Source organism: Staurois parvus, unplaced genomic scaffold, assembly GCF_062004578.1.
Source record: "Staurois parvus isolate SC_StPar_1 unplaced genomic scaffold, SC_StPar_1.0 ptg000980l, whole genome shotgun sequence".
Lineage (NCBI taxonomy): Eukaryota > Metazoa > Chordata > Amphibia > Anura > Ranidae > Staurois > Staurois parvus.
Genome location: NW_028318776.1, coordinates 409,008 through 434,637, shown reverse-complemented (window position 1 = coordinate 434,637; position 25,630 = coordinate 409,008). Strand labels below are relative to the sequence as shown.

At 41.0% G+C, this 25,630-nt stretch overlaps 1 protein-coding gene across 1 annotated transcript in view; it reads right to left on the bottom strand.

The window, feature by feature from the left end:
- Window positions 1-19,285, bottom strand: part of GRXCR1 (glutaredoxin and cysteine rich domain containing 1) — a 64,151-nt gene extending 44,866 nt beyond the window's left edge. Inside the window, exon 1 of the mRNA XM_089657305.1 lies at window positions 18,813-19,285. Coding sequence (XP_089513431.1) covers window positions 18,813-19,211 — 399 coding nt within the window. The 5' untranslated portion in view covers window positions 19,212-19,285. The remainder of the gene's footprint in view (window positions 1-18,812) is intronic.
- Window positions 19,286-25,630: the final 6,345 nt, after the last annotated feature.

The window sequence follows — 25,630 nt, the reverse complement described above, 5'->3', positions numbered from 1 at the left end:
GGAGATAATCAGAGACTGAGAATTTGATACAGGACATGATCAGAGACTGCGAATGTACTACAGGAGATGACCAGAGACTGCAAATGTATTACAGGAGATAATCAGAGACTGCGGATGTACTACAGGAGATGACCAGACACTGCAGATGTACTACAGATGGGCAGAGAGTACAGATGTACTACAGGAGATAATCAGAGACTGCAAATGTACTACAGGAGATGATCAGAGAATGTGGATGTACTACAGGAGATGATCAGAGAGTGTAGATGTACTACAGGAGATGACCAGGGCAGCTGCCCCTTTTGCCCCATATTAAAGATGGCCCTGAACCTAAGTTCAATGAGCTTCAAACCAAGCAGTTCAGAATGCAAGACTCCCACTGGCACCTTGCGTGATGACATCACATCTAAGCCACCTTACATCTTGTGTTTTTGCACATTAGAGGTATGGAAATGATTTAGCGCTAAACTGATATATCTATAGCAAGGGAACCTGTTTATTACAGTATAACTTATATGCAGCTCCTGTTAGTCTAGGTAACACTGTCCCCTCTGGTTTGGGATTCTATAGCTAGTTTTAGCTCAAGACTCTGTAACCAGCATAGGATAGAGTCAGTTTAGGCATCCGACGGCCACTTGGCAGTTAGAGGTCTGTTTGCATGATAGATTAGATGCTACTAGGGACTATGCAGAGAGTAGATAGTCTGACTGGGTTCCAGAGTCACATCACATTTTCTGCTGGTGAAAAGCTGTGTTCCAGGCTGGTTGGAAAATGGCTGGAGGGTCTTCCCATCACTGCAGATCTTGCCTTCAGGTCTGTGACACCAAGATGAGCACAGCATGTTGATCATCCTCAGAGGCCCCTTCAAATGAACTATACTACAACATTCATCTGGAGGTATCTCTATTAATAACTATATATACTGTACCTGGGTATATGTGTACAATTCCACCAGGATGTTTGCTGGACCCTTTGCTGATAATACCTGTTTGTACATTGAATGAATGTACTATTATTCATCTTTTTTATATAAAGCTTGCTATGGTTAATCCTATATGCATGTTGCAGTAGTTCCTCTGTTCCCAATTGCTTTGATTATATTACTGGTCACATTCCCAAGAAAGCAATCCCCTCTGTTCACAGAGGCCCTTTCCTCGGTGGAAGCACTGCCAATTTTATTATCAAGCCCACTCTTCCACTTAGCATAGGATCTGGTTCTCTTACTTACCCATAGGTTTTGGGCAATATCCTGTTTGGGGAGAGAAATTTTGTCAACACCCCCATCAAAAAAAGATCAAGGCACAAAAAATAAATGTTGCATACTGTCTGCATACTGTCTGCAGAAATGTCATATTATCCTGTTAGTCCAATAACATAAAGGATACTTTATAAGATGTAGTATGTAAGCCCCTTCATTAACCCTCTGGCCCTTCTGAAGACTTTCCTCTCTACCTTGCTGGACCTATGGTGTATATTCTTTTACCATATGAATAAGTCATTATAATAAATGAGAAACATCTTTCTTATCAGAGATATTACCTTGTATGACAAACAGGTGCATGCTGAGTAGTGTACAGCTTTGTATTCTTAATCCCCAGAATATGTATTATTCAGTAAAACTCATACATTGTGTGTAAGTAGCATGGTCGCTTTCTATGAAGAGAGCCTTTGTTCTTGTATTATACGCAGTTACTCAAAAGCCATTATCAGTTCAGCCGTGTGCCATGCCTGGAAATAAAGTGTGTGTCTGGGGATGTAATCTAATACCCCTGTCTGTCTGATCTCAAACACTTGATAGTAAAAGTATGTGTGACTTCAGCTGACCCTTACAGATTATTTTCACAAAAAAAGTGTTTGTTTAGGCCGTGCTATGTGTGTAAAGAGAAGAAGGTAATGAACATGAAAGACAAATGGCTGGAAAGGGAATAATTAAAAACAACCTTTCAGGGAAGAATTATGGTTATTATGGACATATTTGGTGGACATTCCAAGACAGTCATCTTTATCCTCCACTGCTTTGTAAATCACTGACTTGTAACATGTATGTGTATATTGGGTGTTCCTGCCTTTTTTGTGTCAGAGATTTACCAGGTGGGAAGATAGGAATGACAACCCTATGCTATGCACCTAAAAATACATCAGAATTAGCAGCTGCCTTTTTTGTTCTGAAAACATACCTTTAAAGTGGCTGTAGACCTCCGAAATGAAAAATGAACAAATATTCTTCTATATTGTGTAGTTGCCTCAGTTCAAAGCACTTAATGTGGTTTCTGTGAGCTCTCTTGTGTCTCTGCTATTTGCATGAGTCCCCCGCTAGCTTTCAACAGGTAACTGACATCCTCAGATGTGCATGTAGCCCTATGAATAAAATAAAATATGCAGCGCTAATATGAATAAGTACATATTAGCGCTGCATATTTTATTTTATTTATTTATTCTATATTGGGTTTAGAGGTTGCCTTTATGCTAGCAGCTTTTTTTCACTATTCCTATTGTTCCCAGCGCTCAATTACCACCTTTTTACTATGTATCCCTATGAGACTGTGTAAAGGGGGCTGTGCCCTTTCCCTCCACTCAGATTACACTCAGCTCTATGCTCTGTGCTGTACAGTGTGTGATGTCAGACCCCATCCCCTACTTCCTGGAAGCTGAGAAATACCATCAAACTGTGTACTTTGGAAGGTTATGGAGGAGAGAAAGGTGCAGATAAACATATATAGCTTGTGCAGGAGTATGAATTCATCCCTGTGCATCACCTGATGCTAGTCACTTCAATGGGTTTATGTAAGGGTTTAATATCACTTTAAATTGTTTTGAAATCCCTGCTAATAAACAGAGGAGGTTTTTATAATTCTTATATTGCCTTCAAAACTGTTATGTTACATCAACTCTCTTTCTGGGCTTGGTAGAGATCCTACTGTATCATAAACAGATTTCAGTGGAGGCACAGAGCACTTACCATGCTTCTACCAATACATTAAAAATAAACCTTTATTTTGCCTATGTGGAGCAAAATAAAAGTGTCACTTTTACTACCCCCTTCCCCCCTTCCCTTCACAGCAGTAACACTCTCCTTTCCTCATGTCCCCACCATGTCATGCAGCCACTGGGACTAGAAAAGGAAAGCCTCATGTGGGCAACAAACCAATTTGTAAGAGCAGAAACAGGTATGGACTATTTTCCCAATGGCATTGGACACAACTGGATTAATGAGGAGGTACCTAGCACTGTCACAAGGGAGAGGAGGGGAGAGTCACATGCTCAATGATCATCTTTACCCAGAAATGTCAGGTATTTCATTTCCTCCCAAGCAGATGAACAAATTTGAACTGGCATTGCTAGGTCCAATACCATCAGCTTGTGTTATGATACTCTTCTTTTGTGACCCAGGGTTAAACACCTACAGTACAGTTATGTAGGAGCATCCTTATAGTGTTAAATTGCCATTAAAGATCAGAGTGTAGATGTACAGCATTTCCCTAGGCTCTCTTTGGGCTCTAATGTGTCACATGAGACAGACAAAGGAATCCTGGGAAGACTTCACCATACTCTGAGCCGGAAGTTGTTCATCTGAGGTCTGGTATGCGTTTTGCATGAATGGGAAATTTGTACTATGCTAGGGGGATTTTCTGTTGGGTGGGATTCTTGCTTGGAAAAGGGATGAGGATAGCGGGAAATTTCTGCTTGGGGGGAGTTTTTGGAGAGGGTTGTTTGGGGGTGGGGGGGGTTGCTTAGGTATGGGGAGAGGGAGGATGGATTTTTGCTGTTGGGGGGGTGAAGTTCTGAGAAAGATTTTTTTTGTTGAATTTTTGCTGAAAATAGGAAATTTTGTGTGTGGGGAGAAATTATTGCCTGAGAAAAAGGAAATTAATTGTTCAATTGTTTCTTGTGGTGCTGGTACTTTTAATCTCTGCAGTTTGTAGGTAGGGCTCCATGTTACCATGTACAAAGTCTAAATGCTGCACTCTGTGCTAAGCATTTCTGACCACTGCACTCTGAGAGAAGAACAGGCAGAAGTAAGCAACGGACAGTACAGCATACAGAATGCAACAGTCAGGAGTATGCAATGTACAGCACAACATACAAAGTTCAGCCGTTAGGGTTATTTAATGCACAGTGTATATTATATACTCCTGGCTGCCATATGTCTAGCCCTAGTCTAAAGCACTAGCAGAAGAGAAGCGGCTGTACAGATAAGGCTGCCAGCCTTACATTGATACTGCAGCTACCCTTACACAGCTGCCTCTACAATTTCTTTTTCCCTCCCCAGTTGCTAAGAAAAGGAGCAACTATGAAGAAAGAGGGCAGAGAGAAACAGAGCACTGGCCATTTGCAGGGTTGTATGGAGACACAGAGAGAGCTGAAAGAAAGCCTCACCCACCACCTGGGGAAAACATAGGAAGAGGAATCTGAGCTACTATGGATTCTGGGAAGGACAGAGCCTGTTGGGAGCAAATATAACTTGTAAGGAATGTAGTCCCCTCGGAGAATGAGGTTGGAACACCATTCAGACACCTACACCTGTTTTCGGAGAGACTTATTTTGAGTGCTCCAATGCCGAATTCGGGTCCCAATGTACAGGTCAGTAGGGAAGGGTTTGACAATGCCTGCATTGTCATAGCATTGTCTCCTAGGCAGGACTTTCCCCAGTATAGGGATTAGGGGTCATAGACTGGTGCATGCATCGTGTTTCGGTGAGATTCAGATGTGAACAGGCCCTTAATAAAACGCTTTCGCTGGAGTTGGGTTTTATTGTACTCTGTCATATATCTGTCATCACAGACCTCCTATACTATTATTATTATTATTATTATACAGTGTTTATATAGCGCCAAAAAGTTTGCTCAGCGCTGTACAATATAGTGGGGGGCAGTACATGAGACAATACAGTAACAAAACAATATACGAGAGGTTCAAGGGCCCTGCTCTTTGGAGCTTACAATCTAGGAGGGACAGTGGTACAGGAGGAAGTGCCTGTGGGGGATGGAGTGGTGGGAGGAGTGGAGGAGATCGGCTATTAGGTGAGGGTGGGGTAGGCTTCCCTAAAGAGATGGGTTTTCAGGGTGCGCCTAAAGGTGAGGAGGGTAGGTGACAGAATGAAACATTGGGGTAGTGAGTTCCAGAGGATGGGGGGTAACATATGTAATATGTAATAACATTTATTATAGCACTGTTTGTTTTCTCACTGCCCCACTTTTCAATATGAAATTCAACATAAAAGTTGATCAGTACTATTAAACAGGGTGCTGGGCATTGTGCAAAGAAGTCAGCATATATTTATCAAAGCTTGTGTTTATGTCCTACAAAATGTGTAGGACAATTAACATACAGTACATTCAGCATAATCAGAATATCAGAGTACTGACGTCATATAAATATATTAGCATCATTTTACTTTACCATTTCACAAATACTTGTTGGTATACAGCAGGGGGGCCAACCTTTTGACTCTCCTGGGCAACATTGGAAGAAGAGGAATTGTCATGGGCCATACACAAAATACACTAACAATAAGGATAGCTGATGAGCAGAAAACGTTGCACAGATCACAAGGTAATGATCACTGATACAGATATTCTACCTATCTGAGTAATAAAACTACATTTTTTGTAATGTTTTTTAAAATAAAAATAAAAGAGGGCAACATAAAACTAGTGCAATATTTGACACTGTTTTTGATAAATTAACGCATCAATACCTGGTTCATTGAATTTAGTAGCAATTCTCAATTAATGAATTCTCAAGATGATCAACAGATATTTTGGTTCTAATGTTGGCCTTTGTGTGATTCACCCTTGAAACTAGCGTCTCACAAATATAGGTGCTGCTGAAAAGTGATGACATGAATAAGGCGTGATTATGAAGAATCTACGTTTTTAAGTCAATTTACAATTCTGTGTTGGGCTGTATGCATAGCTGTCTTGGGTCACAGGTTGGGCACCCCTGGTATACTGTACACCATACAGTTTGTAAGATGTTATCAAAGTTAATAGCTGACTATGTTCCTTTCTTTTAAATTGGCTAAAGAAAGCCAATTAGTGCTGACCATAAATACCAATGTATGAACTGAGGAAATACAGGCTACTCAGTGAAAGAGATGGTACCATTCATTCTTCTCAGGGAGTCTCAGGTAACATGGCCAAATGCAGACCTCCAAACTAAGGAATTATAATTGTGAGGCATTTGTCAAACTGAATGCAGACTTTACATTCATGAATATTTACAAGGATAGGACAACATATGTTCAACAGAATCTGATAAATTACCATATCACTGTCTGCTGCCTTTACTCCTGCTGTCTCAAGTAAATAACTACATAAATAATGTACCTGCAAAATGAATTATTTTGTTTTTAATCTCTAAAGAGCATGTGGTACTTTGCACCTATATATTGTAGCAGAAATAAAAACTCCACCAAAATCATAGTTAAGAAGGTATAAGGATCTATGGTATTAATAAATTGAGGATGATTTATAAAGCAGCAGTATGACCTTACATGATTAAAACATTGCCTAAAAAATGTCTATCACAGAGTTGGGCTTTATGAAGGGCTCTACAAAGCAAGCAATGCCCCATGCATTTTAGTGGATGAAGAGAAGGAGAATAGCTTGGTTATATGACCTGTCAAGGCCATGTGACTTAGCTTTCATCAGGAAGAGTCCTCTGCAGCAGTATGCGAGGAAAAAAAAAGACACAATAAAGAGAGGCGCAGAGTGAAGTAAATACTGAGCTCTGAACCTGGAAGCAACAAATTATTTGTCGCTTTCAGATCATACTGCAAGCAGGTTCAGGTGGGGATGTACGCTCATGCCCCTAGAGGCTGACAGAGGTATTTGCCTAAACACATGCAGAGGCGTTTAGGCAGCACTCTCAGTTAATAATGACACTTCTTTCTGTATGGACCTTTAGTTTCTTTGCACTTCACTTGTTTTACACTTCGGCAGAACATCTTTACCTTCAGTCCATGATCACACTCTGCATCATTTCTGATTTGGTGACACCTAGCTTGCACCAGACACCACCATCATTACCCATCGCTTCTCCCAGTGACACAGATAATCACACTTGACTCTTGGTTTCTTCAGAACATTCACATATATTCTTCACTCTAACATTACACTGCTGTGTACTCCAGGAAGCCCAACATTGTGCTTTAATCCCTGAGGCCTCTCTCTCTCTTTCGTGACTCTCAGGACAGCTCCCTATGATGCCCATACCGCAGTCAGACCCAAGTTGTGGAGTACCAACTGCTAGGGAAGGAACCCAAGCAAACTGATCCCTTCACTATTGGGGACCTCTATCACCCTGCCTAAGTCACCCCACTTTCTCGCTTGCTGCATGCTGTCATATAATAGACACCCACTCACCGGCAGTGGTGATACAACTGCAAAGGATAACTCAGTCACACATGGGACACTTGTACTGTATCTTCATATTGCAATGTCTTCCCCATTATGTACTGTGTTCTGTGTGATACACCTTGCATGCACCACTTTGTATTAGGGAAAAAAATTCAGACCAGGCAAAGACTGTTCAACATAAAACCTTGTTTACTTAAATAATTTCTTCCATACATAGCACGACAGAAATATAGTCTCTCCAATACATCTATTTGTCAATAGTCCCAAATTCTGGCATGATACGTCAAAGTCCATAAGCTTTCAGTCCATACTTTGAAACCCTGACCGGGTTCCAGCTGGAGATAAACTTATCCTCTATCCATGCATAGCCCGACAACCCCCCACTCAATGCTGATCTCCTGTATTCATAAGCTCTAAAAGCTAGAACACATGAACACATGGAGATTCACATGACAAAGCAATAAAAAGTGAACACATTAACTCTTTGTGAACCAGGGGCATACATAGTGCATGAAACATATTATAACAAAAACATAGTTCATTGTACATGATATAACGCATTAGTCACAGCGAAGAATGAGGATGGAATGTTCCCTAAGCTCAGCATCCTGGCAGAGTTTACTGCAGTTCTGGGTTCCCTGAGGGAACAGGAGAGCCTGGGAACACCACAGGGGTCCGGGAATGGGAGGACAGTTGGTGAATCACTTACTTAGTACCATAAAATCAATAACTTTTACTGAAAAGCCAATTATCATCTGAAAAAGATGGTACCAAACTGAAGTCATGAGCGTGTTATAACCACTTGAAGTCCAGGCTGTTTATGGCCTATTGATAGAGAGTGGTTAAGGGTTTCAGAGAAGCATTTAGAAATCATTTGTGCTACAGGAATAGTATCCAACAATAGAGTTTGGATGAAGAACAGCAGAAGAAAATGTCCCATTACAAGCTCATGATGAACAAAACTCAACAGTAAATATAATAACTATAACAAACCGCAGTATATGGAACCCTCAAACTGTACCCACACCAGGACCCAGCTTTCTCAGCTTCTATTGGCTTTTATTCTTCCTCCCAGATTAGACTGTAGCCTAGAAAGGACATCACAATATGCAGAAAACTCCATTTACCCTACTTAATGATGTTTATTATTTACCTTTTTGCACAGACTTACCACATTTCACATGGTGCTGCTGGCTGCAATAACTTCTGACATCAGACACCTTAGTATCTGGAACATCTCCTTTATTGCTCTCTGCCCTTCTGGTTCTCTGGTTCTCTTAGCATGCTGACACACTGTTTAGTTTCTAAACTTGCTTAGAACACTTTTTAGTTGCTAAACAATGGCTAATTAGTCATGATCTTGGAAATAGTAATGCTTTCCTTTGCTGTTTAATTTGACCTAAGCATATTCCTCAGTTAAGAAGCTTTCTGTTTATTTTGAACTATCTGGACCTTGTCTGCCGGCAACCCTGATATCTCCTTAGTTTTCAGGTGTACCACCAGGTAATCCTTCGTTTTATATAGGAATTGTACTAAAAGAGAACCTCTGAGCTGATATCATAAAAAAAACATGATTTATTCCAGTTGTGGATTCATTAAAAAAAACATACAATTTATTTTTACAAAGAACTAGCAAAATAATTTGAGTTTTACTTTATGTTAACCTCTTGTAATCCCCAGCTCAGCCGAATTTAGGCTGGAAAGAGGAGCGCAGGTTGTACTATATTGCACAGCACTGTTCATCCTGGGAGGAGAAGAGAGCAGAGTGATGATTTCATCAGTATGTTACTGATTTTTTACTGTCCAATCACAGACTGAGAAAAGCATGAAATCCTTATTTGGGCCACTCGAGAATAAGAAAACAAAGAAGACAGTAGAATTTTGCAGCCATCTACTTCTGTCCCTTAAAGTAAAGCAATGCGAATTTATAGCAGGTGTGCAAGAGAACATAATGATCATTGAGGAGTTTCTGATACTAAATTCCATATAATACACCATGAAGGCCATGAACACCATGCTGCTTTGCCTCAGGTAATCATAAAACAAAACTTCTGTGAGGAGAGGCTAAGGTACAAGTAAAATATAAAAAAATAAAAAAAAATAAGAATGTAATGAGAGAAATAAGCATATCTACATGAATAACGTTTCCTGAAGCATGCCATATAGTGCAATAGATCCTGATGCTTTGACATCCATTTGGTCAGATTAAAAGTACCTCCATATTAAAATAGGGAGGTCAGGTGCCCCAAACATACTCCATTATTATTATTATACAGGATTTATATAGCGCCAACAGTTTGCTCAGCACTTTACGATATAAAGGGAGATGATACAGCAACAATACAGTTCAATACAAGAGGGTTAGGAGGGTCCTGCTCCTTGGAGCTTAAAATCTAACAAGCATGTTTTAAATCCTTAACTAAATTGAACTTTTAGTTTAAATCAGTTAAATACACTTCAGATCAGGCCTTAAGCTCTGCCATGAGCACAGCTCATGCTTTGATGGGGGTTGCTGAAGGGACTCAGTGTACAACTGCAATTCCAAAAAAGATGGACATTGTGTAAAATCTACATAAATGATTTGCAAACTTCATAAACCCATATATTTTCACAATAGAAAATACAAAACATATCAAATGTTTAAACTGACAGACTGTATCATTTTCATAAAAAAAGTTTAAAAAAGTAATTTTGAAATTGATGCCAGCAACACATCTCAAAAAAGTTGGGACAAAGACCAATTGCTGGAGTTTTGGAAGAGGAATGTTATTCCATTCTTGCTTGATATAGGATTCTAACTGCTCTGAAGTTCTGGGTCTTTTTTGTTGTATTTATCGTTTCGAGATGCACCAAATATTTTCCAGTGGTGAAAGGTCTAGACTGCAAGCAGGCCAGTTAAGCACCCAAACTCTTCTACTATGAAATCACGTTGTTGTCATAGATACAGTATGTGGTTTAGTATTGTCCAGCTGAAATATGCAAGGCCTTTCCTGACATTGTCTGAATGGGAGCACATGTGACTCAAGCCTGGATATATCTTTCAGCATTGATAGTGCCTTTCCAGATATGCAAGCTGTCCATTCCATATACACTACTGCACCCCCATACCATCAGAGATGCAGGCTTTGAACTGAGCTCTGATAACAAGGCAAAAGGTCACTGTCCTCTTTAGTCCAGAGGACGCAGTGCCCATGGTTGCCAAAAGAATGTAAAATTTAAATTCATCTGACCAAATGAACTTTGGCTTAGAGAAGACAGCAGCATTTTTGGATCATGTTCAGATATGGCTTCTTCTTTGCATAATAGAGCTTTAACTTGCATTTTTGGATAACGCGGTGAACTGTGATTTTTGGAGGTATTCCTGAGCCCATGCAGTGATGTCCAGGTGTGAAGACAGGTGTATTTTATACAGGTAACAAAATGAGATTAGCAGCACTCTCTTTAAGAGATTGCTTCTAATCTCAGCTTGATACCTGTATGAAAGACACCTGGTAGCCAGAAATCCTGCTGAAGGCTAGGGGATCAAATACTTATTTCCCTCATGAACATGCAAATCAGTGCATAATTTGTTAGACATGCATTTCTTTTGAATTTTTTGTCACTATTCTGTCTCTCAGACAGGTGTTACAATACACCTACCATTCGATTTTTAGACCAATCATTTCTTTGTGAGTGGGCAAACATTCAAGATCAGCAGGGGATCAAATACTTATTTCCTTCACTATATATATATATATATATATATATATATATATACACAGTTGTGTTCAAAATAATAGCAGTGTGTTGAAAAAAGTGAATGAAGCTCAAAATCCTTCTAATAGCTTTTATTTTCATACACACAAATGCATTGGGAACACTACACATTCTATTCCAAATCAAAACATGAAGAAAACTATATCAAATTTGTGTTGTTCCTCTAAGAAAATTGAAGAAAAGTGGATATTAGACTGTTCAAAAAAATAGCAGTGTTTGTATTCTTCTTTACAAACTCAAACATTCACTATATAAACTGAAAAATGTTTGAAGATTTTGCTTTCCTTTCAATCACTTAATGAATATTTAGTTGTATAAGCACTGTTTCTGAGAACTGCTGTACATCTGTGTTGCATGGAGTCAACCAACTTCTGGCACCTGTGAACAGGTATTCCAGCCCAGGATGATTGGACTACATTCCACAGTTCTTCTCTAATTCTTGGTTTTGCCTCAGAAACAGCATTTTTTATGTCACCCCACAAGTTTTCTATTGGATTAAGATCCGGGGAATGGGGTGCCCACTATATAACGTCAATCTTGCTGTTCTGGAACCAAGATGTTGCACGTTTACTGGTGTGTTTGGGGTCGTTGTCTTGTTGGAACACCCATTTCAAGAGCATTTCCTCTTCGGAATAAGGCAGCATGACCTCTTCAAGTATTCTGATGTATTCAAACTGATCCATGATCCCTGGTATGCGATAAATAGGCCCAACACCGTAGTATGAGAAATATCCCCATATCATGATGCTTGCGCAACCATGCTTCACTGTCTTCACAGTGTACTATGGCTTGAATTCAGTGTTTGGGGGTCGTCTGACAAACTGTCTCCGGCCACTAGACCCAAAAAGAACAATCTTACTTTCATCAGTCCACAAAATGTTGCTCCATTTCTCTTTAGGCCAGTCAATGTGCTCTTTGGCAAATTGTAACCTCTTCAGCACGTCTTTTTTTCAACAGTGGGACTTTGCGGGGGCTTCTTGCAGATAGCTTGGCTTCACATAGGCGTCTTCTAATTGTAATAGTACTCACAGGTAACTTTAGACCTTCTTTGATCTTCCTGGAGCTGATTGTTGGCTGAGTCCTTGCCATTTTGGCTACTCTTCTATCCATTCGAATGGTAGTTTTTCGCTTTCTTCCACGTATTTTGGGTTTTAGTTGCCACTTTAAAGCATTTGCGATCATTTTAGCTGAGCAGCCTATCATTTTCTGCACTTCTTTATATGTTTTCCCCTCTCCAATCAACTTTTTAATCAAGGTACGTTGTTCTTCTGAACAATGTCTGGAACGACCCATTTTCCTCAGAATTTCAGAGAGAAATGCATTGTAACCAGCATGTACAACATTTGCTGCCTTCCTTCCTTAAATAAGGGCAATAATTGCCACCTGTTTTTCAAAGAATGAATGACCTCACTAATAGAACTCCACACTGCTATTATTTTGAATATGCCCCTTTCAATTAGTGATTCAATTACACAGAATCAGCAGCATGCATGTCATGACTGTTGGGTCTGTTGGATTTCTATTACTCTACTACACCTGCTAGTAAATTATTTGCCATGTAGAAATATAATTTCTACCAAAAACAGTGATTGATCAGGTTAGTGATGTCTGACTGCTATTATTTTGAACACAACTGTATATATATATATATATATATATATATATACAGTTGCAAGAAAAAGTATGTGAACCCTTTGGGATTACGTGGAGTTTTGCATGAATTGGGCATAAAATGTGCTCTGAACGTCATCTAAGTCACAACAATAGAAGAACACAGTCTGCTGAACATAATACTACACAAACATTAGATGTTGCCATGGTTTCATTGCACATAACATGTAAACATTCACAGTGCAGGGAGGAAAAAGTATGTGAACCTTTGGACTTAATAACTGGTTGACCCTCCTTTGGCAGCAATAACCTCAACCAAACGTTTCCTGTAGTTGCAGATCAGACCTGCACAACGATCTGGAGTAATTTTGGACCACTCCTCTTCACAAAACTGTTTCAGTGTAGCAATATTATTGGGATGTCTGGTGTGAATCGCTCTCTTAAGGTCATGCCACAGCATTTCAATGGGGTTGAGGTCAGGACTCTGACTGGGCCACTCCAGAAGGCGTATTCTGTGCTGTTGCAGCCATTGTTTTGTTGAATGACTTGTATGCTTTGGGTCATTGTCCTGTTGCATCACCCATCCTCTGCGGAGCTTCAGATGGCGGACAGATGGTCGTACGTTTTCCTGCAAAATGTCTTGATAAACTCTGGAATTCAATTTCCCATCAATGACAACAATCCGTCCAGGCCCTGAGGCAGCAAAGCAGCCCCAAACCATGATGCTCCCTCCGCCATGTTTCACAGTGGGGATGAGGTTTTGATGTTGGTGTGCTGGGCCTTTTTTTCTCCACACATAGTGTTGTGTGTTCTTCCCAAACAACTCAATCTTGGTTTCATCTGTCCACAGTATATTCTGCCAGTAGTGCTGTGGAACATCCAGGTGCTCTTTTGCAAACTTCAAACGTGCTGCAAAATTCTTTTTGGACAGCAATGGCTTCCCCCGTGGTGTCCTCCCATGTACTCCATTCTTGTTTCATGTTTTCCTTATTGTAGATGTGTCAACAAAAATGTTAGCATGTGCCAGAGATTTCTGTAGGTCTTTAGCTGACACTCTGGGATTCTTCTTTACCTCATGCAGCATTCTGCGCTGTGCTCTTGCAGTCATTTTTACAGGACGACCACGCCTAGGGAGAGTAGCAACAGTGCTAAACTTTCTCCATTTGTAGACAGTCTGTCTTACCGTGGACACATGAACATCAAGGCTCAAGGAGATACTTTTGTAACCCTTTCCAGCTTCATGCAAGTCAACAATTCTTGATCGTAGGTCTTCTGAGAGCTCTTTTCTGCGAGGCATGGTTCACATCAGACAGTGCTTCTTGAAACCAGTAAACCCAAAACAGGTGTGTGTTTTTTAAGGGCAGGACAGCTGTCAGCAACACATCCAATGTCATCACACTGATTGGAGTCAAGGTTGGCTCACTCCTGGCTCCAATTAGCTCTGGGAGAAGTCATTAAGCTAGGGCCTCACATACTTTTTCCTCCCTGCACTGTGAATGTTTACATGTTATGTGCAATTAAACCATGGCAACATCTAATGTTTGTGTAGTATTATGTTCAGCAGACTGTGTTCTTCTATTGTTGTGACTTAGATGACGTTCAGAGCACATTTTATGCCCAATTCATGCAAAACTCCACATAATCCCAAGGGGTTCACATACTTTTTCTTGCAACTGTATATATATAGCTAAAAAAAATTTAAGTAACACCTTTTGAACAGAGTATAGCATCAAGTCAATTAAACTCCTGGGATATTGATCTGGTCAGATAAGTAGCAGAGGGGGTTGTTAATCAGTTTCAGCTGCTTTGGTTAATGAAATTAACAACAGGTGCACTAGATGGGCAACAATAAGGCGACCCCTCAAAACAGGAATGGTTTTACATGTGGAGGCCACAGACATTTTGTTTTCCTTACTCATCTTTTCTGACTGTTTTTCACAAGTTTTGTATTTGGCTAGAGTCAGTGTCACTACTGCATGAGGTGACATCTGAACCCTACAGAGGTTGCACAGGCAGTCCAACTCCTCCGAGATGGCACATCAATACGTGCCATTGCCAGAAGGTTTGCTGCATCTCCCAATACAGTCTCAAGAGCATGGAGGAGATTCCAGGAGAGAGGCAGTTACTCTGGGAGAGCTGGACAGGACCGTAGAAGGACTGGTATCTACAACTTTGTGTAAGGAGGAACAGGATGATCACTGCCAGAGCCCTACAAAATTACCTCCAGCAGACCACTGGTGTGAATGTTTCTGACCAAAGAATCAGAAACAGACTTCATGAGGGAGGCCTAAGGGCACAACATCCTCTAGTGGGCCCTGTGCTCAATGCCCAGCACCATAGAGCTCGAGTGGCATTTGCCATTGAACACCAGAATTGGCAATTCCACCACTGGTGCCCTGTGCTTTTCACAGATGAGAGCAGGATCACCCTGAGCACATGTGACAGACGTGAAAGGGTCTGGAGAAGCCGTGGAGAATGCTTTCTGCCTGTAACATCATTCAGTATGAATGTTTTGGTGGTGGGTCAGTGATGGTCTGGGAAGGCATATCCATGGAAAGACACACAGACCTGTACAGGCTAGACAATGGCACCCTGACCACCATTAGGAGTTATATTTAAAGATATCATACCTGCCTGTGTGAAAGGGAAAAGTGCGGTTTGACCTGTCATTACGGGTCAAACAAGGAGGTGAGAGCATAAGTTTGCCAGAGGTGGAGGAACACTAAAAGGTGCTGAGTTGTTTGCACATAGAAGAATCGTATTTATATGCACAAGATTTCAACCATATAAGTGGAATCCGAGCACATAATTGGACTTTTGTGTATATGGGAGTCTACACTATGCAATATTGATGCACATATGTGGTTGAATTTAAACACTTTGTTTATTTATTTTATTATCACTGCACTAGCACTTTTGTGTTAAGGTATTGCACAGATATTGATATTTACACATATGGTATTTGTTATGCACGGCATTGATTAATGATTGTCAAAAGGTTTAGGAGTGTGTCTATGGGAATGTTTGACCATTCTTCCAGAAGTACATTTGTGAGGTCAGGCACTGTTGTCTGACAAGAAGGCCTTGCTAGCAGTCTCCACTCTAATTCATCCCAAACATGCAAACATGTGCTATTGGGTTGAGGTCAGGACTCTGTGAAGGCCAGCCAAGTTCCTCCACCCCAAACTCGCTCATCCATGTCTTTACGGACCTTGCTTTGTGCACTGGTGCGCAGTAATGTTGGAACAGGAAGGGGTCATCCCCAAACTGTTCCCACAAAGTTGGGAGCATGAAATTGTCCAAAATGTCTTGGTATGCTGATGCCTTAAGAGTTCCCTTTACTCGGACTAAGGGGCCAAGTCTAACCCCTGAAATATAACCCCACACCATAATTCCCCCTCCACCAAACTTAACACTTGGCACAATGCAGTCAGGCAAGTACTGCTCTCCTGGCAACGCCAAACCCAGACACATCCATCAGATTGCCAGACAGAGAAGCGTGATTCGTCACTCCAAAGAACACATCTCCACTGCTCTAGAGTTCAGTGGCAGCATGCTTTACACCACTGCATCCAATGCTTTGTATTGCATTTGGTGATGTAAGCCTTGAATGCAGCTGCTTGATCATGGAAACCCATTCCATGAAGCTCTCTATGCACTGTTGTACTAATCTGAAGACCATATGAAGTTTGGAGGTGTTTAGCTATTGACTCTACAGACAGTTGGTGACTTCTGCGCACTGTGCGCTTCAGCATGAGCTGACCCCGCTCTGTCATTTTTCGAGGCTGAGTTGATGTTGTTCCCAGATGCTTCCACTTTGTTATAATACCACAAACAGTTGACCATGGAATATTTCAAAGCAAGGACATTTCACACACAGACGTATTGCACAGGTGGCAACCCATCACGGTACCACACTTGAATTCACTGAGCTCTTGAGAGTGACCCATTCTTTCACAAATGTTTGTAGAATCAGTTTTCATGCCTAGGTGCTTGATTTTATACACCTATGGCCATGGAGGTGATTGGAACACCGTAATCCAATGATTTGGAGGGGTGTCCCAATACTTAAATGGTAGAGCTTTAGAAGAACACCACCACTCTTTCTTCTTTTTAAGGAATTTTCTGGCCCAATTTTATTAAAAGAAAGTTCCAAGGTCCAGAAAAATCTAAATCATAGGTTTCCCTCACAGGGGTTTTCAGCATTTCACACTTGCAAAGAAATAAACATTCAGCCTTCTGGCTTCTACAGACAGCACTGCTGCTCTGGCCTTCCACTTCAGGCCTTTCGTCTATCTCGTACATCCCCTGTTTGCTCACCAGCTCTAAATTGCTAGCAGCCCCTTGCTACTGTGGCTCCTACCTCTCTTCTAGGTGGAACCCTTCTGACTCCTGGGTGATGACCTTCTGTCTGCTGGGGTGGAGCCCAGAACCATGGTCAGGTCTCTACAAAAAGGCCTGCACACATCTGTGTAATCAGTGTGCTGGCTGTTCACAAAACCTGGACCCAGGACTAGAGATTTCATCCCACCTGGATCGCTTAGAACTCTCCAGGCTCCAGGTCCCAACACAGACTTTAGAAAACAATGAGGAAACTGAAAAGCCAGTTTCCTATGCATTAGGCAAACCCCCTGGAGCCCCTCAAGCTGCACGGTTGAGAATCCTGGGTTATAATCCTCGTTTAGACCCTAGCAGGGTATTGTGTGTGTGTGTGTGTATATATATATATATATATATATATAATGTATTTATTTTTATTTTTTTTTGTACATCCTGTCACCGGAGCAGCACAGTCTAACCATTGTGATGCTGTACTACACTGAGGGGGGTATGATTTGGATTTTTTTTTCCATTATGATTACTTATACAGTGATGTTCAATGTATAAGCAATCTGTCTTAAACTGTGTTTGGCATTCATTCATGATTACTTTGTATACTATTGTGATTGCTGTGACAGGCCACAGCCATCACATGGTACAGGGTCACTGTGAATTAATTTAATACAATAGCTGATTTAAAAAATTAAAATGTGATATGTATCAAATGTTCAGCACTGAGGTCTATGGCTTGTGTCCTAGTTGGGACACCATTTGCAAGTAGTTTACTTCATGTCCTCATTGAACTTGCATGGGTTTCCTCTTAGCACTGCAGTTTCCTCCCACACTCCAGAGACCTGCTGGAAAGTTAATTGTCTCCTGTCTAAACTTAGCCCTAGTATAATATTCCACTAACTGTGCCCAAGATGGCTTCCTCACCATTCCTCCCAGAAGCAGATAAAGCACTTAAAATCCCCAGGAAGAAAAGTGCTATAGAAATATAAATTAATAAAAACAATAAGCACTGTGTACTAACACTTGCAGTTGCTGTTAAAAGCTTCTATATCAGGTCATTTGTATTTTAGGTTTTTTTAGAAGCCACCAAATCAAGTCAAAGTTTAACAGTCCATCATGTGATTATAAAGCATATTCTTTTTGCAACATATACTGTATATATATATTTAAACCACCGCAAAAAAAATGATCAAATCACATTTGGTATTGATGTTTTTTCCCTGTGTTAAACATCTTGATTATATCTCCCACCTTCCAAGGTCTACTACATACACTGCTGTTTTAAAGACATCAAAGGTGTCCTTTCTCTACAAACTGCTGAAAATGAGGTGCTCTGCACTTAGAATTGACTACTGTAAAGCTTGAAAATGAAAGTAGAAAATAACTAGTATGTCTGTTTCCTCACTGGTAATTCATCTGCCAATGCTTGTACAAGCAAGGGGGAAAATATTTTTACTAAAACTCCAATTGTTACCAATACATTCAATGCAGTGATAAGCAGTTCCCAATTCTGCTATTCAGGCAATCGGTAACTTGGATTACAACAGTAGAAAACATTTCAATAGCGGTAAATAAATGGTTGTTGCTTTATTCATATGCCATTTATGATTCTTACTATGTTTTTGACCAAAAGAAGAAATTACATTTTAATGGTTAGGTCAATACCCAGGTTTGCAGTCAATATCTGTGTTAACTGTAAAATAAATGAAGTTTATTTGCATTAATAACTTTAAAAGTATTTAATTTGCTTACCTGGAATACTTTTGCCAAGTTATCAAACAAGGCCTGGCCAGCACTGACTTTATGTTTGACGCCTCTGACTGTTCCATTTTTACTCAGTATGTTCACTCGTTTTGTTGCAAATCCCCTGTCCTTAGTGGCCCTTGCTAGAACTAGCAAATCATCGGGCTCATTTTCACTTTCATCAAACTCTGAACCTAAAAATCCATTATGGTTCCCATCTGTATCGCTTGGTATGCTGTTCTGGTCAGTCTCTGAGCTGCTGGCACATTCAGAATCCACAGAATCCCCATCCGTGTAGACCTCTTTCAACACTCGCCCACTATAGGATGATGCTATCCTGAACCTGACTTTCCTTGGTTGCCTATCCGCTTCCGACTTCATGTCCATGTTTAACAAATCTCCATCCATGGGTAAAAGCAAAACATTGTCCAGGGCCAGAGTGCCACCTTGTTTCCTGGTCAGCTATACTATTGCCACTAATGACAGCAGCACCCATAAGGAAATAAAGTCTACTAAGGAAATGTCTAGCTTACTCTGAAACTGCAATAAATAATGAATTCCTGTGTGCTATGGTTACCCTTAAGCTAAAACCTGTAAATTAATATGGCCAATTAATAATGTATGAACTCTTGTGTACTTTCACAGCGGATAGGGTAAAGGGAAGCAAGTAACACGTCGAAAAATATATATACTAAGTGGGGTTAACAAAAAGAATTATTAAAATGCAGGACACACGGTATGAGTCTGCTTTTTAACACAATCATGAACTAATTCTGTTTTACTATATAATAAAAACCCTTGATTTTATCTGTGTTAAAAGCACACTGTCATAAGTAGAGAGGAGAAAATTATTTTTTTTCTGGTTAACCATTATGAAAATGTATTTTATGTATTTGTATCTACTTAAACCTTCAACTCTGATAAATCATGAACATTTACAAAGCAGCATTGTGATCCTCAATGAAAAAAGTATCAAATTTGTTTATACATATACCGGTGCATCTCAATAAATCAGAATACTAGTTAATTTATTTCAGTAATTCAATTCAAAAAGTGAGACTCATATATTATATAGATTCATTACCCATAGAGTGATATATTTCAAGCATTTCTTTATTTTAATTTGGATGAGTAAGGCTCACAGCTAGTGAAAACCCAAAATTCAGTATCTCAGAAAATTACAATATTGTGACAAAGTTCAATATTGTAAACTCATGATGTCACACTCTAATCAGCTGATTAACTCAAAACACCTGTAAGGTTTCCTGAGCCTTTAAATGGTCTCTCAGTCTGGTTCAGTAGGTTACACAATCATGGGAAAGACTGCTGACTTGACAGTTGTCCAGAAGACAGTCATTGACACCCTCCACAAGGAGGGTAAGTTACAAAAGGTCATTGCTAAAGAAGCTGGCTGTTCACAGAGTGCTGTATCCAAGCATAATAATGGAACGTTGAGTGGAAGGAAAAAGTGTGGTAGAAAAAGGTGCACAAATAGGGATAACCACAGCCTTGAGAGGATTGTGAAGCAAAGGCCATTCAAGAATTTGGGGGAAATTCACAAGGAGTGGACTATGGCTGGTCAGTGCTTCAAGAGCCAGCACACACAGACATATCCAGGACATGGGCTACAACTGTCGCATTCCTTGTGTCAAGCCACTCCTGAACCAAAGACAATATTATTATTATTATTATTATTACATCGAGTTTATATAGTGCCAAAGGATTTGCTCAGCGCTGTACAATAGAGGGGGGGACAATACAGGAAACAGTACAGCAACTACAAACAGCACACGAGGGGTTAGACGGCCCTACTCTTTCGAGCTTACAATCTAGGAGGGAGGGGGTAGTGGTACAGGAGGAAATGGCTGTGGGGGATGGAGTGGTAGGAGGAATGAAGGAGAACGGCTGTTAGGTGAGGGTGGGGTAGGCTTCCCTGAAGAGGTGGGTTTTCAGGGAGCGCCCGAAGGTGAGGAGGGAAGGTGACAGTCTGATGGATTGGGGTAGTGAGTTCCAGAGGATGGGGGAGGACCTGGAGAAGTCTTGCAGTCGTGCGTGGGAGGAGGAGACCAGGGAGGAAGATAGAAGGAGGTCCTGTGAAGAGCGAAGGGTACGGGTAGGGTGGTACCTGGGAATCAGGTTGGTGAGGTAGTTAGGGGCAGTGTTGTGAATGGCTTTGTAGGTCAGAGTGAGTAGTTTGAATTTGATGCATTGGGCAATAGGGAGCCAGTGGAGGGATAGGCAGAAGGGGGTGGCAGAGGTGGAGCGGTTGGTGAGGTGGATGAGTCTAGTCGCTGAGTTTAGGATGGTCTGAAGCGGGGAGAGCCTGCACTGGGGTAGGCCGGTGAGGAGGGAGTTGCAGTAGTCGAGGCGTGAGATAATCAAGGAGTGTACTAGTAGTTTAGTGGTGTCTGGGGTAAGGGAGGAGCGTATCTTGGCGATGTTGCGAAGGTGGGGCCTGCATGTATTTGTGAGTGATTAGACATGAGGTTGGAAGGAAAGGTTTGAGTCCAGAATGACGCCTAGGACTTTGGCTTGTGGGGCGGGATTGATGGTGGTGTTGTTGGTAGTGATGGATAGGATGGGGGGGGGGCGCGGGCAGGGGGAAAGACGAGAAGCTCAGTTTTGGAGAGATTAAGCTTGAGGAAATGGAGCGACATCCAGTCTGAGATGTCGTTTAGGAGGTGAGTGATGTGGGCGGAGAATGTGGGGGTGAGGTGAGGGGTGGAGAGGTAAATTTGAGTGTCATCGGTGTAGAGGTTGTAGTTGAAGCTGTGGGAGTGTATGAGTTTGCCAAGGGAGGAGGTGTAGATGGAGAAGAGAAGGGGTCCAAGGACGGAGCCCTGGGGGACCCCAACAGAGAGGGGGAGGGAAGGGGAGGTGGCACCGTTGTAGGAAATGCTGAAGGAGCGTCAGGATAGGTAAGAGGAGAACCAGGAGAGAGCGGTGTCTCTGATGCCAAGGGAGAGTAGTTTATTAAGGAGGAGGGGGTGGTCAACTGTGTCGAAGGTCGCGGAGAGGTCCAGGAGAAGGAGGACAGAGTAGTCGCCTTTAGCTTTGGCGGTAAGTAGGTCGTTGGTGATTTTGAGGAGGGCGGTTTCAGTGGAGTGTAGGGGACGGAAGCCGGACTGTAGTGGATCAAGAAGATTATTGTCAGTTAGGTGGGTGCTTAGGCGGTCGTAGACTAAGCGCTCAAGGAGCTTAGAAGTGAGTGGCAGCAGGGAGATGGGTCTGAAGTTGTTTGGGTCAGTGGGGTTCAGGGAGGGCTTTTTGAGTATGGGGATGATGTGCGCATGCTTTAGGGGGGAGGGGAATACGCCGGTAGAGAGGGAGAGGTTGAAGATGTGGGTGAGGGAGCGGATGAGGGAAGAGGGGGGTGACCGGAAGAGTTGAGAGGGGATAGAGTCCAGGGGACAGGTAGTGAGGCAGGCTTCTGAGAATACCCTGGTGACTTCCTCAGTGGTAGCAGGGCTGAAGGAGTGCAGTGCTGGGGGGGTTACAGTAAGCGGGGCCTTGGGTGTGGTGGGGGTCACTGCGGTTGCGAGGTCAGAGGAGGGAAGAGATGAGGGGGAGATGGGGGGGAGAGGCTAGGTGGGGAGGTAGATTGCGAGTTGACTATGTCCTTACGGATTGCGTCAATCTTGTTGTGGAAATGAGTGGCAATCTCGTGGGCGGTAAGCGAGGTACTGAGTGGAGGAGGGGGGGAGAGAGTAGGGAATTGAAGGTGGAGAAGAGTCGGCAAGGGCAGGTGGAGAGGGTGTTGATCAGGTTTACGAAGAAGGCCTGCTTGGCGGCATGGAGGGAGGAGGTGTAAGTGAGGAAGGCAGATTTGTAAAATCAAAACAATATCAGAAGCGTCTTACCTGGGCTAAGGAGAAAAAGGACTGGACTGTTGCTCAGTGGTCCAAAGTCCTCTTTTTGGATGAAAGTAAATTTTGCATTTCATTTGGAAATCAAGCTCCCTGAGTCAGGAGGACGAGTGGAGAGGCACAGAATCCAAGTTGCATGAGGTCCAGTGTGAAGTTTCCACAGTCAGGGATAATTTAGGGAGTCATGTCATCTGCTGGTGTTGGTCCACTGTGTTTTATCAAGTCCAAAGTCAGCACAGCCCTCTTCCAGGAAATTCTTGAGCACCTCATGCTTCCATCTGCTGACCAGTTTTAGTCAGATGCTGATTTCATTTTCCAGCAGGACTTGGCACCTGCCCACACTGCCAAAAATACCAATAAATGGTTTAATGATCATAGTATCACTGTACTTTATTGGCCAGCAAAGTCGCCTGACCTAAACCCCTTAGAGAATCCGTGGGGTATTTTCAAGAGGAAGATGAGACACCAGATCCAACAATGCAGACGAGGTGAAGGTCAATATCAAAGCAACTTGAGCTTCCATAACACATCAGTAGTGCCACAGGTTGATCGCCTCCACGCCACGCCATATTGATGTGGTAATTCATGCAAAAGGAGCCCTGACCAAGTATTGAGTGCAAACTATACTGTACTCCATGTCCATCATACTTTTCAGTAAGCCAACATTTAAAAATGTATTAAAAATCCTTTTTTTGTTATTGTGATATTCTAATTTTCTGAGATACTGAATTTTGGATTTTCACTAGCTGTAAGCATAATCTTCAAAACTAAAAGAAAGAAATGCTTGAAATATATCACTCAGTGTGTGATGAATCTATATAATATATGAGATTCACTTTTTGAATTGAAATACTGAAATAAATTAACTTTTTTGATGACATTCTAATTTATTGAGATGCACCTGTAGTAGGTATAATAGTAGTATTAGGAGTAGTAATAGGAGTGGTAATATTAGTACTACGTAGTAGTCTGTGTTGTAAAACTAACAAAAACTAATAGAATTATTTTATTAACCTTCCATTAATAGTTTACCAACATATTAACACCGTACATCTATTACATACACTCATCTTAAGAACATATGTTTTGGATTGTAAAGGAAACTGAAGCAGCTGGTAAAAACCCTCAAAAGCATGGGCTGACAATGCAGACTCCATGCAGCATGTGTCGCTGGTGGCACTGGCATATAAACCTGGTACCTAGAACTGCAAGGCAAGTATTCTAACCGCTTAGTCACTATGCTGCAGATGGCTTTTATACCCATAGGCATTTGCTACATGAGCAACAGTAAGGTGAAGATCATAATTAATGTGCTAAAATAATTAGGGATATCTATTTTTGTAGTTTTTCAAAAATGTGGTGATTATTATTAATATATTTAAAATTTACAGTATCTACATTGATGTCACTTTTTATATGCTGTTAAACAAAATAAGGGTTTGGGTAAGTAATATACTTTTCTAGTTTTTTTGGGCCAATTATTCTTTGGTTAAATAAAATTAAATAAACGATCAGGATCTTGTAATCACCTGATATTGATGACTCATAGAAATTATTCTTACAGCAGTTTTGCATCTAGTACAGACCAAACCTACACACACCTAGATCTGTCTTATACAATAAATCCAATAATATGACAAAAGTAAAACAATCTAAAGTAAAACTGTGCTAGTTACATAACAAGAAACAGTAAGGATCCACATTCAGTGAGTGTCAGTTATTGTAATCATGGCCCTAATCACATGTGAAAACTAATATACTCGATATGTAGTCCAGTTATTTTTCTAGAGCCATTCATTCAAAACATGACAAAGAAAAATGTCTACCTAGGCTGCTCTATTTGGGGAAAAAGTATAAAATGCATTTTTTTTTCAGTTATATTCGAACACAGGTGATTGTTCCTTCAAATACCATCTATGGCGTCTATCAAAAAGTGCAGTTTATGTCTTCATTAATCACTACACAGTGGGTATTCCCTCTCTAGAACAAGTCAGTAATATACTGTATAGTCTCCAACAAGAGATGAAAGAAAATCTGCCAAACATGATGTAAAATGCTAACAGCAAATGAATCATTAATCAGTTCAGGGCCTTCTATAGCGTATGAACATCCTGCAGGATTTCACGTAAAGTGAAGCCCTCATTACCAAAACAAAAAATCACATTTGCCATTATTTGATAAGGTACATATCAAAACCAGTAAAATACTTTATATTTTCTAGTAAAACGTATTTCTTTCTTGCAATGCATTACAAAGCTCTGTCATGTCACCTAAGTAAAAATGTAGTGATCCCTGGCATTAATATATGCCTTGTGGGTGTTTGACATAAGAGATTGTAGAGTGCATTGTCTACAATCAAAAGGGCCTTATAAGTAATATACAAAGGTCAAGGGTCAAAGCCTATTTATGTATTAAATAAATATAGACAAGGTCTTTAGGCACTCTTTAAGCCAATGGGCTATTTGCATAAATCCACTTCTTGACAAACTCTTCCATTCCTCTGCACATATTCCTGAGCAAGCTCCCACCAGGACTAACTGTAATTAGACAGTGTGAGAAGCAGGAACCAAATTTAGTTTGTTAAAGTGATCATGTATTAATAATTACAAAGTTATCCTCTGGCAACACCTGTTACTGAACCCCTTCACACCTAAGGGTAACACAAATCTAAATGCCTAAGCACAGTTTTGCAACATTGAGATGTGTTAGTAAAACCGTACAGATCATCACAACTATTTTGTACATCCAGGTGGATGATACCTTGTTTTTTTCAGGATAAATTGGGCTTTCATTTGGTGATAAATGGTAATGGATATCTCCTGATTTTTTTTTTATAATAGAAGGAAAACTGGCCCAAAATAGTATTTAGCTGTGTTTTTCTTGTTACTACCATAACCTACCACCAAAGAACAACCCAAAATAAATTCTCCAGCTCTTGATGATCGCAGTGATAACATATAT